The 14,905-nt window shown below is 49.6% G+C and overlaps 1 protein-coding gene across 1 annotated transcript in view; it reads right to left on the reverse strand.

Annotated features, from left to right (window-relative positions):
* The window catches only part of LOC147113358 (Fc receptor-like protein 5), a 78,345-nt gene that overhangs the window by 38,577 nt on the left and 24,863 nt on the right, over positions 1 to 14,905 (reverse strand). Inside the window, exons 3-4 of the mRNA XM_085996118.1 lie at positions 13,132 to 13,425; positions 10,724 to 11,014 (exon numbers count right to left, since the gene is read on the reverse strand). Coding sequence (XP_085852244.1) covers positions 10,724 to 11,014; positions 13,132 to 13,425 — 585 coding nt within the window. The remainder of the gene's footprint in view (positions 1 to 10,723; positions 11,015 to 13,131; positions 13,426 to 14,905) is intronic.

Below are 14,905 nucleotides of genomic sequence, written 5' to 3' on the forward strand. Positions count from 1 at the left end.
AAGCCGCCATTTTAGTCGGCGCAGGAAGAAGACAAGCGCGGGAAAAGCCGCCAAGCGCGGGAAGCTGCCATTTTGGAAAAAAAATAAATAAAATACTTAAAGAAACTTACAAGGATGCCTAAAAACGGTAACATCACTGCTTTTGATAGCGATGTCGAAGATTGGGCCACTTATGTGGAGCATATTGAAGTTTATTGTACAGCAAATGAGATACCGGCTGAAAAGAAAGCACTAACCCTATTAAACTCGATGGGTGCGAAGACGTATGGGTTATTAAGGCACCTTGTAACACCAGATAAACCGGCGGATAAGACTTTCGCGAATATTGTTACTATCCTGCAAGAGCATTTAAACCCCACGCCGCTGCTGATAGCGGAACGATTTAAATTTTACAGAAGAACGCAGCTGAAAGAGGAAAGCAACGCTGAATTCTTAATGGAACTGCGCAAGCTATCAAAGTACTGTCAGCTTGGTACAGGACTAGCAGATGCTCTGAGAGATAAGTTCGTGTGTGGACTATTAAAAGAAGGAACTCAGAAGCGACTGCTAGAGGAAAAGGACCTTACGCTAGATAAAGCTGTCACCATTGCAGCATCGCACGAGGCGGCAGCACGAGGCACCGCGGAAATGCAGCTAAGGCCATCGGAACTCAGCACCAATCAAATGGCATTGGGTGCAGTAAAGTGCTATCGTTGCGGAAGGACAACGCACGATCAGAACCAGTGCTGGTTCAAAGATCAAGAATGCAGAAAATGTGGCAGACTCGGTCACATAGCGAAAGTATGCCGGTCAGGAAAGAAGACCAGCAACAAAAAGTCACCACAGAAGAAGTACAAAAAAGTACACAAGGTGACAGAGAACAGTTCGGATGAACAGAAGACGGATTCAGACTCCAGCAGTAAGGAACTGGGTTGTCTAAGAATACATAATGTGGGTAACACAGCAGACCACCAAACTATTTGGGTTACACTCCAGATAGCAGGAGTCCAAGTGAAGATGGAATTGGACACGGGATCGGCATTGACGGTCATGAATAAGCAAGATTACAAAAGGTTATTCTCACACATTCCCCTAAGGGATACGGAGATTGTATTGAAAACATACACGGGGCAAAGAGTGTACCCCATCGGAAAGATAAAAGTAAAGGTGGTCCACAAGGGTAAAGAAAGCAAAGGAATGGACTTGTATGTGTTACCTGAGGGAGGTCCACCACTACTGGGACGGGAATGGATCAGGAGAATAAATATGGACTGGCATTCCTTAAAAACACTAACTGTAGATTCCGGTAAAAAGGACGATGTCAAACCTAAACGACTGTCCAGAATATTGGACGATGCTAAGGAGGTGTTCCAACAGGGACTGGGAACACTGAAAGGAATTACGGCAAACATCAAGGTTGAAGAACATGCAAACCCGAAATTTTTCAAAGCCAGACCGGTACCTTATGCGATACGACCTGCTGTGGAAGCTGAGCTGGAAGGGCTAGAACGTTCAGGAGTACTGTCAAAGGTGGACTGGAGCGAATGGGCCACACCCATTGTTCCCGTCATGAAGCGTTCATTGAGCAACAAGCCGGGGGAACCGGGGAAGGCTCGCATCTGTGGCGATTTCAAGATCACTGTTAATCCGGTTCTTCACACGGTGCAATATCCGCTTCCGCGGATTGAGGATATCTTCGCTTCGTTGTCTGGCAGGAAACACTTCACCAAGATAGACCTGGCGCAGGCGTACTTACAGATGGAAGTTGATGAAGCGTCACGCCAGTATCTCACGATCAACACGCATAAGGGCTTATATCGGTATAATAGACTGGTTTTTGGAGTGGCATCGGCTCCAGCGATTTGGCAAAGGGCCATGGAGCAGGTATTACAGGGAATTCCTGGCACACAATGCTATCTGGACGACATTCTTATTACAGGAGATGATGATGAGGAACACCTTGCTAATTTGGAACAGGTGCTCACCAGATTGAAAGAGTATGGACTTCGAGTTAATCGCCAGAAATGTGAGTTCTTTCAGAAGCGAATCTCGTACTGTGGTCACGTCATTGACCAGGAGGGGCTTCACAAGTCACCTGACAAGTTCGAAGCTGTTGTGAAGGCTCCCGCTCCGGAAAATGTATCCCAGTTGAGGTTGTTCCTAGGGTTGATTAACTATTACCATAAGTTTCTGCCAAATTTATCCACGGTGCTACACCCGCTGAACGCTCTTTTACAAAAGGGAGTGCCATGGAAGTGGAGCGAGGACTGTAAGCGGGCTTTTCACAAAAGCAAGGCATTGATCACCTCTAAGGAAGTGTTGGCTCACTTTAACCCAACGCTGCCTATTCGTTTAGCTTGTGATGCTTCTCCATATGGTATTGGGGCAGTGCTATCACATAAGTTGCCAAATGGCTTGGAAAGACCAGTCGCGTTCGCATCCAGGTCATTGACCTCCGCTGAGCGCAACTATGCTCAGATAGATAGGGAGGCTCTCAGCCTCGTGTGGGGAGTAAAAAAATTTAATCATTACCTGCAAGGCCAAAAGTTTACGCTGCTGACAGACCACCAGCCGTTGGTTTCCATTTTTAACCCTAAGAAGGGTGTTTCGGTGATGACAGCGCAGAGGCTCCAGAGATGGTCCCTCTTCCTAGGGGCACATCAATATGAGATCGAATTCAAAGGTACAAAGCAACATGGTAATGCTGATGGGCTGTCGCGCCTGCCACTACCTACAGCGGAAGAGGCACCGACAGTTGACCCTGTTGAGTTATTTCACTCGACCATCATCGAATGTTTACCAGTCACCAATGCGAGTATTGAGAGAGAGACCAGGAACGACCCGACACTGTCTCGGGTCTACGAATTGACAGTGAAGGGATGGCCAGCACATGGCGAACCACTGTTACCGGCATTCTCAGCCAGACGAGAACAGCTGTCCGTTTGTCAAGGAACATTGATGTATGGAACAAGGGTGATTATTCCTCCTAAATTAAGGGAGAGAGTTCTAAAGGAACTGCATGAAGGTCATCTGGGGGGAGTCAAGATGAAAAGCCTTGCTAGGGCTTATGTGTGGTGGCCAGGTATCGACAAACAAATAGAGGATCTGACTAAAAGCTGCTCAGGGTGCCAAAAAGTTCAAAATGCACCTCCAATTGCACCGCTGCATCCATGGGAATGGCCTTCAACCCCATGGCAGCGTGTACATATCGACTTTGCAGGTCCATTCATGGATTCCATGTTTTTGATAGCGGTAGACGCACATTCTAAATGGCCAGAAGTGATTAAGATGGCGACCACTACCTCGGAAAAGACGATCGCAGTTCTAAGAACCATATTTGCAAGAAATAGATTGCCAGAACAGATATGTTCAGACAACGGACCGCAGTTCGTGTCAGAAGAATTCCAGAAATTCATGAAGAAGAATGGGGTGAAACACTATACATCTGCCCCATATCATCCGGCTACAAATGGGTTGGCCGAGAGATTTGTACAAACGTTCAAAAAGGCGATAAAGGCCATGAGCGAAGACCATATTCCACTACAACACAAGGTGGACAATTTCCTAATGGCATATCGAAACGCCACACATGCAATGACAAATCAAAGTCCTGCCATGATGTTTTATAACAGGAGGTTGCGGTCCAGGTTGGATTTGTTAAAACCAAATGTGCGTAGGGAAGTCAAAAACAAACAGTTCCAGCATGTAAATAACAAGACCACTCGGAGTTTCGAAATAGGACAACCAGTGTTAGCCCGGGACTATAACTGGAACAATTCATGCCAGACAAGGACCCCTGATGTACACGGTAGAGATTGGTGAAAACGTAATACGACGTCATGCTGACCAACTTGTAGAATCGAGAACAAGGGTCGAACCCATGGCTACGGCAGAGACACCAGTGGAAGAAATTATTGAACTTGTAGCATCTACCTCAAACGCGAACGTACATGAGGATGTTCAATCCATAAGAGATCAATTAGAGGAGTCACCCCAGCAACCAGAATCAGAGACCCCTGAAAGGCGTTATCCAACTCGGATCAGGAGGCCTCCTCAGAGACTGAATCTTTGAACATTTGCATGAAAGTTGTATATATGTTATCCATGTTATGTTTAAATTGGGGTGTACACTGTTAAGCTAAAAAAGGAGGAATTGTGGTGTATGTAACCTGTACCACCTTAAGAGAACTACCTTAAGAAGATGGACTACTTTCTCTTGCTACTGTATATTGTAGTACCGGTGGTGACCACACCGGTATATAAGCTCTGTGTAGTAATTTGTAAAGCAGTTCAGCCCTGACCTTCAAGTAGTAAAGACCTGTTTAAATTTTTCCTGTTGTCTGTGTCCAGTTATTTAAAATAAGTATATCTGGAACACACAGACTCAACAAATACTACACCCACTGAACACCCTACTGCAAACTGGAGTGCCATGGAAGTGGAGTGACGAATGTAAACAAGCTTTCCAGAAGAGCAAAACACTAATCACATCAAATCAAATCAAATCAAATCAACTTTTATTGTCATTGTTAGTGCACAAGTGCAGTACAACGAAATGTAGGCTTGCGGCTCCCGAGAGTGTACATTTGGATTAAGACATTTAAACATTCAACATACATTTGGCTTGTAGTATATTAACATAAGTATGACCATAATAAAGTGCATTGGCAGATGTGCAGGCTTTAGAGTTTATTTGTGGAGTTCAGTAGGATGACAGCCCTGGGAAAGAAGCTGTTCCTAAATCTGGTCGTATGGGTGTGAATGCATCTGTAGCGTCTCCCAGATGGTAGGAGGGCGAACAGACTGTGGCTGGGGCGGGTAGGGTCTTTGATGATGGACCGTGACCTCCGTAGACAGCGTTTCTGGTATATGTGCTCTATGGTCGGTAGCCGGGTGCCGGTAATGCGTTGGGCAGTTTTGACTACCCGCTGCAGGGCTTTCTGGTCATAGTAGCTACAGCTGCCATACCATACTGTGATACAGTTTGTAAGGATGCTCTCTATAGTGCAGCGGTAAAAGTTAGAGAGGATCAGGGGTGACAGATTACATCTCTTCAGCCTCCTTAAGAAATATAGGCGCTGCTGGGCCTTCTTCACCAGAGAGGAGGTGTTGAGGGACCAGGAGAGGTCTTCCGTGATGTGGACTCCGAGGAACTTAAAGCTGTCCACCCTTTCCACCACAGCCCCATTGATGTGGATAGGGGTGTGACTTCCGCCTTTGGACTTCCTGAAGTCCACAATGATTTCTTTTGTTTTCTTGGTGTTAAGGGCCAGGTTGTTATCGGCGCACCACTTCATGAGATGCTGGGCCTCCTCCCTGTAGGCTGACTCATCGTTGTTGGTGATCTGGCCTACTACCGTGGTATCATCCGCAAACTTGATGATGGTGTTGGAACCATTAACAGCCACACAGTCGTGGGTGAAGAGGGAGTAGAGGAGGGGGCTCAGCACACATCCTTGTGGGGCCCCCGTGTTCAGGGTCAGGGAGGGGGAGGTGTGGTTACCTAATTTGACAGACTGGGGTCTGTTTGTTCGGAAGTCCAGGGTCCAGTTGCAGAGGGAAGTGTTCAGGCCAAGAGTTTGGAGTTTGGTGGCCAGCTTGTTGGGGACGATAGTGTTGAATGCTGAGCTGTAGTCTATAAACAGCATTCTGATGTAGGTCTCCTTACCATCTAGGTGATTCAGTGCCGAGTGTAGAGCAGTGAGCAGTTGTGATTGCATCCTCCGTTGATCTGTTTGCACGATAGGCAAACTGGTGTTGGTCAAGGGAGGCAGGAACACTGGCTTTGATGTGGGCTAAGACCAGTCTCTCGAAACACTTCATTATGATGGGTGTGAGTGCGACAGGTCGATAGTCGTTCAGGCACGTCACAGCCGTTTGTTTTGGCACAGGAATAATGGTAGCGGTCTTGAAGCATGTAGGGACTACTGCCTGGGCCAATGACAGATTGAAGATGGCGGTGAAGACATCAGCCAGCTGATCAGCACATTCCTTGAGTACCCGTCCAGGGATGCTATCCGGTCCAGCAGCCTTTCGTGTGTTCACTCCGCGTAGAACACCCCTTACGTCGGAGGTCGACAGAGTGAGCACCTGGTCTTCCGGGGGTGGCAAGGCTTTGGTAGCCGGCTCCATGTTGTCCCTGTCGAAGCGAGCGTAGAAGTTGTTAAGCTCCTCCGGAAGGGAGGCATCACTAACCGGGGGACTGGTGTTTTTGCCCTTGTAGTCAGTGATGGACTGGATGCCTTGCCACATGCGCCGGGGGTCCGAGTTGTTGCGGAAGTGATCCTCTATCCGCAGTGTCTGTTTCCTTTTGGCAGTCCTGATACCCTTTTTTAGGTTGGTCCTAGCTGCACTGTAAGCCGCCGCGTCGCCAGATTTAAATGCTGCGTTGCGTGCTTTCAACAGTGAGCGGACCTCTCCGTTCATCCAAGGTTTCTGGTTGGGGTATGTCCTGATATTTTTATGGGTCGTGACGACCTCGACGCAGCTGTTGATGTAGAATAGCACTGTGGATGCGTATTCCTCGATGTCATTATGGGCAAACATGCCCCAGTCAGTGCGTTCGAAGCAGTCCTGAAGCTCCGATACTGCCCCCTCTGGCCATACTTTCACTGCTCTCACTGATGTTCTCCCTCTTTTGATGAGCGGTTTGTATGCCGGGGCTAGAAACAGAGAGAGGTGGTCAGACTTCCCAAGGTGGGGGCAGGGAATGGCCTTATAAGTGTAGACTTGATCCAGTGTGTTCTCCCCTCTTGTGGGGCAGGAGACATTCTGGTGGAATTTCGGTAGTACAGTTTTTAGGTTTATGATTGAAGCCCCCCGCGACGATAAAAGCTCCGTCTGGGTGCGCAGTTTGTTGTTCGCTGATGGCCCTGTAGAGGTCCTTCAGTGCTAGTTTGGCATTAGCGTGTGGTGGGATGTAGACCGCAGTGATGATAACAGCCGTGAATTCCCGAGGCAGGTAGAAGGGTCTGCACCTTACCATGAGGAATTCCAAATCAGCCGAGCAGGATCTATCAATTATATCAGTGTTAGTGCACCAGGCATTGTTAGTGTAAATGCACAAACCGCCTCCCTTGCTCTTACCGGAGTCTGCAGTTCTGTCGGCGCGGAAGACCGTGCGTCCTTCTAGTTGGATGGTGGTGTCAGGGATGCCGTTGTTCAGCCAGGTCTCTGTGAAGATCATGGCGCAGCATTCCTTTGTCCTTTTCTGTGTGGAGAGATCCAGTTTGATTTCATCCATTTTGTTCTCCAGTGACCTGACGTTGGCCAGGAAAATACTTGGGAGGGAGGGTTTGTGTGGGGCCCTCTTCAGCCTGTTTTGGATACCTGCCCTCTTACCCCACTTCTGCTTGCATTCCCTGCGCGGTCTGCGCTGACTTCCGGCTGGGGAAGGACGCCACGCTGGTCCCGGGGGTCGGGCGATGTCGGGAGGCAGATCGATGTCGCCGAGTGTAAGCCGCACGCAGTCGGCCCCGATGTCTAGGAGCGTCTGCCGGCTGTACGGTAGGTCAGCCTTTAATTCCCGAATCAGCAGAGTCCAGAAGAGACTCAGAAGGAGGGTGAAAACGCTCAGTCTCGGGAGAGACAAAGCCGCTGCGTCAGTGCGCGCCGCCACATCGAAAGAGGTTTTGGCCCATTTCAACCCAGCACTACCAATTCGGTTGGCGTGTGATGCGTCACCCTACGGCATTGGAGCGGTGCTGTCGCACAAATTCTCGGACGGCTCAGAGAGGCCCATAGCCTTTGCGTCACGATCACTAACCTCAGCTGAGCGTAACTACGCCCAGATTGACAGGGAGGCCCTCAGCCTAGTGTGGGGAGTGAAAAAGTTCAATCACTATCTGCACGGGCAGAAATTCACCTTGCTGACTGACCACCAGCCTCGTGTCTCCATTTTTAATCCGAAGAAGGGCGTTCCAGTGATGACTGCGCAACGACTACAAAGATGGTCACTCTTTCTAGGGGCGTACCACTATGAGATTGAATATAAGGGCACGAAACAGCATGGAAATGCTGATGGACTATCACGCCTGCCACTGCCTACTGCGGAGGAAGCACCAGCAGTGGATCCTGTCGAAATATTTCATTCGACTACAGTTGAATACCTACCGGTAACTAACGCTCGTATAGAAAAGGAGACCCGAAATGACCCGACACTGTCTCGGGTATATGATTTGACGGTGAAGGGATGGCCAGCACATGGCGACTCACTGTTGCCAGCATTCTCGACAAGAAGAGAACAGCTGTCAGTGTGCCGGGGGACCTTGATGTGTGGATCCCAAGTGGTAATTCCACCCAGGTTAAGGGATAGTGTGCTCAATGAGCTTCATGAGGGTCATCTGGGAGGGGTAAAAATGAAAAGCCTTGCCAGGGCTTATGTGTGGTGGCCGGGAATCGATAAACAAATCGAGGACCTGACCAAGAGCTGCTCAGGATGCCAGAAAGTCCAAAATGCACCACCACATGCCCCTCTACACCCATGGGAGTGGCCCTCATCTCCATGGCAACAGGTGCATATTGATTTTGCTGGTCCATTCATGGACTCAATGTTTTTAATAGCCGTGGATGCGCACTCGAAATGGCCTGAGGTCATCAAAATGTCCTCCACCGCCACGGAGAAAACTATTGCAGTCCTACGGACCATTTTTGCCAGGAACGGCTTGCCAGAACAGATTTGCTCCGATAACGGACCACAGTTTGTGTCCGAAGAGTTCCGGAGGTTTATGCAGAAGAATGGGGTAAGGCATTACACATCTGCCCCGTATCATCCAGCCACAAATGGATTGGCTGAGAGGTTCGTACAAACCTTTAAGAAGGCAATAAAGGCTATGTACAATGACAACATTCCGCTGCAGCATAAGGTGGACAATTTCCTGTTCGCCTACCGGAATGCGACACATGCAGTCACCAACCAGGCCCCGGCCATGATGTTCTTTAACCAAAGGTTAAGTTCTTGCCTGGAATTGCTCAGACCAAACGTACGAAGAGATGTTGAGAGTAAGCAATTCCAGCACATCCATGAGAAGCCAACAAGGAGCTTCAATGTAGGGCAACCAGTCTTGGCCCGCGACTACCGAACAGAAAAATGGCAGCCAGGAACGATATGCACACGGCAGGGCCCACTAATGTACACAGTGGACGTTGGGGAGAACATCGTGAGACGCCATGCTGACCAGATCCTAGAGTCACAGGAACAAGTCAACCCCATGCCTCGCCCATACGTACCTGGTGAGGAACCCGATGTACAGGTCGCATCTACCCCAGAAACAGTAGCATCGGAAGCTGATGACCCAACCGACGACAGGTTGCCAGAATCGCCTCCGCACCAAGAGCGAGACACTCGGGAAAGGCGCTATCCAGAAAGGATCAGGAAGCCTCCCCAAAGACTGAATATATAAATAGACTATTTTCAGCTAACGTTGTATGTTAAAAGTGTTAATTGTAATTAGTTTGATATTTAATTGATAAATGAGTGTTATGGTACTGTTAATCTAAAAGGGGAGGAATTGTAATGTATATACATTTAAGGGGGGAACTACTTTTTACAGCTCATGTATACTGTAGTACCGGCAGTGACCACACCTGTATATAGCACTGAGTAGTAATCTGTACAGTTCAGTTGCAGAGTGAGTCACGTTGAGTAAACACCTGTTGTACCGTTCTCCTGCAGTCTGTGTCTTACTACTGACGGACACAACAGTTTTGTTATCCGAACCGTTTTAGTCCTGAACTAAGGAATAAACATCCAGTGCTGAAACTGAAATAATAAAAGAGGCCATGCTGGAAAAAGAAAGACTTGCATTTATATAGCGCCTTTCCCAACCGCAGGACGTCTCAAAGCGCTTTACAGCCAATGAAATACTTTTGAAGTGTAGTCACTGTTGCACTGTAGGAAACACAGCAGCCAATTTGCGCACAGCAAGCTCCCATAAACAGCAATGTGATAATGGTCAGGGTAACCTGTTTTAGTGATGTTAATTGAGGGATAAATATTGGTCCAGGACACCAGGGAGAATTCCCCTGCTCTTCTTCGAAATAGTGCCCACGGGATCTTTTACATCCACCTGAGAGAGCAGACAGGGCCTCGGTTTAACGTCTCATCTGAAAGACGGCACCTCTGACAGTGCGGCACTCCCTCAGCACTGCACTGGGAGGGTCAGCCTGGATTGCTCTGCAACACAGAACAGATCAGCTGCCTTTTCAGATGAAGAGTCTACGAAGGTCATTTTGACTTTGGTGATAGTGTAAAAGAGACAATATCAATTCAGCCGCCCGATTATCATTTTCATTGACTTCAGTGTGAGGCGTATAATGGGCGACTAATCCGATAGTGTGCCCGTTGCACACTATTGCCCAAAGTCAAAATGACCCCTTCCGGATGGTACTTTGCACTTCAGCCGGGGTGGGGTGGGGGGGGCGCATAAAACGGACGGTAGTTGAAAGTTCCGCCTTGCATCTGAAAGGTAACTTGCCTAGCCTGTTTCTAGATGCCTGTGGACCTGCTGTGAATTGCCAGCATTCTCTGGGAGTAAATTGCCTCATGCTTTCTTCTTCCTCTGTTTGTGATAAGTTTTTAAATTTGTAATTTATGCTCTTTGCCTTCAGGCATAAACAATATCGTTAGCTATCATCAATGGACGGGTAAATTGGCTGGTGAGAAATGTCAACTCAAAGGTTGGGAATCTTGAACAGTAAACCTTTGTGTTTAGCACAAGAGGAAAGTTCTTGAAGGGAGACTCACCCATTAACGTCAGTTCAACCTCATCGCTCCACATTTCAAACAAGCGTCCTTTCACATTGCTGCTACTGCCGCACTCATAGGCAACACTTCGGTTCTCCGCTAAGCTGTGAAGAGTAAGGTTCTGAAGACTCTCATTTTGACTGCTGGATTGCAAGAGCACCTTGTCCTTCCTCCACCTATACTCAACGTCCTGCGGTGCGCCTGGCACTTTGCAGAATAAGTGGACAGACTGACCAACCCCAATGGTGTTTGCTGGGGGCTCCACGACAACGGTAGGCTTGGGAGGGCGCTCTGTTAAGGAAAGGGAAAAGTGCCCATTTTATTACCGGCAGCTAAGGGCTTAAGACACTGGAGAAATTGGGTATGTAGCGCCACCTATTAACGCCTAAAGAGGGCAGTCAGTGGCTGGAGCGCCACTGGCCGCGCCTCCCGCAATATTCAGCGGGAGCGCTAATGGTGGCGTTAGCCTGTTGCGCTGCGCCACCACCGATGACGTCATCGGTGTGCGCAGCACCCCATTAGTGCCCCGATCGCGATATTTGGTAGCGAACGCCGCTGTAGCGCCGTTCGCTACCCGCGCCCGGTTCACGGGGCCTTGCTGTGCCGACAGTGGTGCAAGTTAAGGTGGAGGTGCGGGGCGGCCACCTTTTTCGGCAGCCGCCTGCCAGCACCTCCGTCCCCGGCTTCCTGACCCCCCCAACCCCCCCCGCGGCATTGCCGGCTGTTTCCCGAGAGCCCGGCACTTCTCCTCGGTGCCGGGCTCTTTTGCCGGCACTCGCGATCGGGAATCGCGCTGTTGCAGGCCCCTCCCCCTTAACAATGGGAGGAAGGCCTGCAGTACCGCAGCGCGCCGTGCCGCAGCGTGTGGCGCTGTGGCATGTTGCGCTGCGATATTCAGTTTCAGCGAACTTGGCGCCTCAACCCAATTTCTAGGCCTGAGATTCTAATAGAACTGCAGATGGGCTGCACACATAGTCCGTCATTAGTGTATATTAGTCCATGTGGACAGTACTCAAGAACCTTAGAATGTGAAACAGGCTGCCTTCAATCAGGGGATCAGAAGGTGGTGGTGTGAGAGGGGAATGGGATTCCATGATAGAATGACCTGGAGGAAGAGGGCTTGGTGGGTAAAATGGCTTTTCCTTGCTCCAGGACTTTCTTACGATCTCCCATTTCCATGGTGAAGTATCAGATCTCTTAGCAACCTCTGATGGCATAGATGGGATCATGAACTTATCATGTGGACAGGTGCGGGCACAAACCATAGGGGATCCCAACGGTCACCTTATATGTGATTTAATTTTCAGAAATATGATTATTACAAGGTTGCTTGGATAATCTCAAAGTGGATTTTTTTTGTCATGCCAATTTGCTCCATTCTTCTGTCCTGAAGTCATTGAATGTTTGCTGGGGGAAGGGTGCATGAGTGCTGGACACTCCATGATTCATGTGTGAGCCTTGACTGAGTGTCAGCTGGCTGTTATGATCAGAGCTTCTCCAGTTCCTTTCTTTCTCGTGCCCAACGTAAACTCCAGCTACCTCGAGCAAGCCTCCACCTTCTAAGAATTGGAGGGAGACCATGCGCACTAAGAAAGGGATAGCATGCCCCGGGTGAGCAACAGACCTGTTTATTGTCTCTTGGTTATACACAGGAATCCCACTACAACAAAAACGACTTGCATTTATATAGCGCCTTTAACGTAGTAAAACGTCCCAAGGCGCTTCACAGTTGCGTAATCAAACAAAATTTGACACCAAGACACATATGGAGATATTAGGACAGGTGACCAAATGCTTGGTCAAGGAGGCAGGTTTTAAGGAGCATCTTAAAGGAGGATAGAGAGGTGGAGTGGATTCGAGAGGAAATTCCAGAGTTTAGGGTCTAGGCAGCTGAAGGCACGGCCGTCAATAGTGGAGCAATATCGGGGATGCATAAGAGGCCAGAATTGAAGGGGCACAGAGACCTCGGAGGTTTGTAAGGCTGGAGGAGGTTACAGAGAGAGGGAAGGGTGAGGCCATGGAGGGATTTGAAAACAAGGATGAGAACTTTATAATCGGGGCGTTGCCGGACTAGGAGCCAATGTAGGTCAGCGAGCACAGGGGACGATGAGTGAACGGGACTTGGTGCAAGTTAGGACACGGGCAGCAGAGTTTTAAATGAGCTCAAGTTTACGGAGGCTGCAAAGTGGAAAGCTGGCCAGGAGAGTCGAGTCGAGTCTCGAGGAAACAAAGGCATGGATGAGGGTTTCAGCAGCTGATGAGCTGAGGCGGGGGCGGAGACGGGCGATGTTAAGGAGATGGAAGTAGGCACTATTTTAAAATGAACCGTGGATTGTAAAGTTATTAACCTGATGGAAGTTACATTATTTTGATAAGAGATGCTGAAAGTTATTCACAAGGCCTCGTACCTGCTACAGTCACCTCGACTAAATCACTTCGTTCCTTCAGCTTCTTCCCATTGGCAGTATTGAGTGCGGTGCAGTGATAAAACCCGCTGTCCTTGGCTTTACTGCTTTCCATGGAATAATTCATCCCTTCTTGTATTTTCCTGACAATGCGGATGTCCGTCGGTTTGTGCTTGTACCAGTAGTATTCTATCGGGAGGGATCCGTGAGCAGACTGGCATCTCAGATGAAAAGGGTCCCCCAACAGTACCACAAGCTGCCCAGGCACTTTCATCACCACCGGCTTGGAAACTGGGACTTGAAAAACAGAGCAGGAGATTACAAGTGACATTAATATCAGAGCCTCATGCACACAAAGAGGGGCTAAAGGCTAATTATACCGATACTGTGACTGGCAACTCATCATATGGGTGAGCTCCCAATCTCCATGGGGCTATTGTTGAGAAAGAAAGACTTGGGGCTAAAAATTGATTGGGGCGCTAACTTCGCCGGGGTGCTACTTTTAGCGCCCCAGAAAAATTAGTGTCCCTGCGCCGGAAATTGAGTGGTTGCGCCCCAAGATGAAGCGGGGCGCTACTGGAAGCACCCCGCATCCCTCTTGGGGCGCTGTGAGTCAATATTGCGGCGTTATGTGCCGCAGCACCACACACTGCGGCACGTCGCACCACGGTATTGCAGGCCTTCCTCCCCTTCTTAAAGGGGAGGGGCCTTGTGCAGCATGACCTGGGACCCAGCTGGGCCCCCGGGGATCGGGAGTGCAGGCTAAACAGCCCGGAACTCAAGAGAAGTGCCGGGCTCTTGGAGCGCAGCCGGCACTCCGCGGGGGGCGGGGGGGGGTGTTTCAGGAGGTCTGGGACGGGAGCACAGGCAGGTGCTGGCAGGCGGCCAGCAACAAAAATGGCCACCCCGCACCTCGCCTTTAAATTGCGCCTCCCCGGCCGCAGGTACACCCCCCTGACCCCGTCGGACATAGCGTCCGGCGGTAAGTCAGGGGGCGCTCCCGAAGATCGTGAGCGGGGCGCTGCGCACGCCAATGACGTCATCGCCAGCGGTGCAGCGCCGCAGGGCGCTAACGGTTAGCGCCACCACTAACCTCCTGCTGAATTTTGCGGGAGGCGTGGGCAGTGCCGCACCCGGGCGCCAGTTGGCTTGCGTCCCGTTAGCGCCCTCTTAAGGCACCAACGGGAGGCGCAACCAACTGAATTTTTCCCCCTTGGATTTATATAGCGCCTTTCACAACCTCAGGACGTCCCAAAGGGCTTGCAGACAACGAAGTACTTTTGAAGCGTGGTCACTGTTGTAATGTAGGAAACGCGGCTGCCAATTTGCACACAGCAAGCTCCCAGAAATAGCAATGTGAAAATGACCAGATAACCTGTTTGTTTTAGTGATGTTGATTGAGGGATAAACATTGGCCAGGACACCGGGGATAACTCCCCTGCTCTTCTTTGAAATAGTGCCGTGGGATCTTTTCCGTCCACCTGAGAGGGCAGACGGGGCCTTGGTTTACCGTCTCATCTGAAAGACGGCACCTCTGACAGTGCAGCACTCCCTCAGCACTGCACTGAGAGTGTCAGCCTAGATTTTTGTGCTCAAGTCCCTGGAGCGGGACTAGCACTTGGGCCCTAAAGAGCCTATGGTGTTCCCCAAACTCTGGTCTGAAGGAATCATCGTAGGTGTCAATTTTTTAAGCTCATGTTGGCAATGGGGAGCCTCACGTATTGGAAATTTGGGTACATGTGCTCATGATTTTCCGACCATTAATTCTGACGCACCC

Source organism: Somniosus microcephalus, chromosome 8 (genome assembly GCF_052327205.1).
Source record: "Somniosus microcephalus isolate GS21.2 chromosome 8, FLI_Smic_1.0, whole genome shotgun sequence".
NCBI lineage: Eukaryota > Metazoa > Chordata > Chondrichthyes > Squaliformes > Somniosidae > Somniosus > Somniosus microcephalus.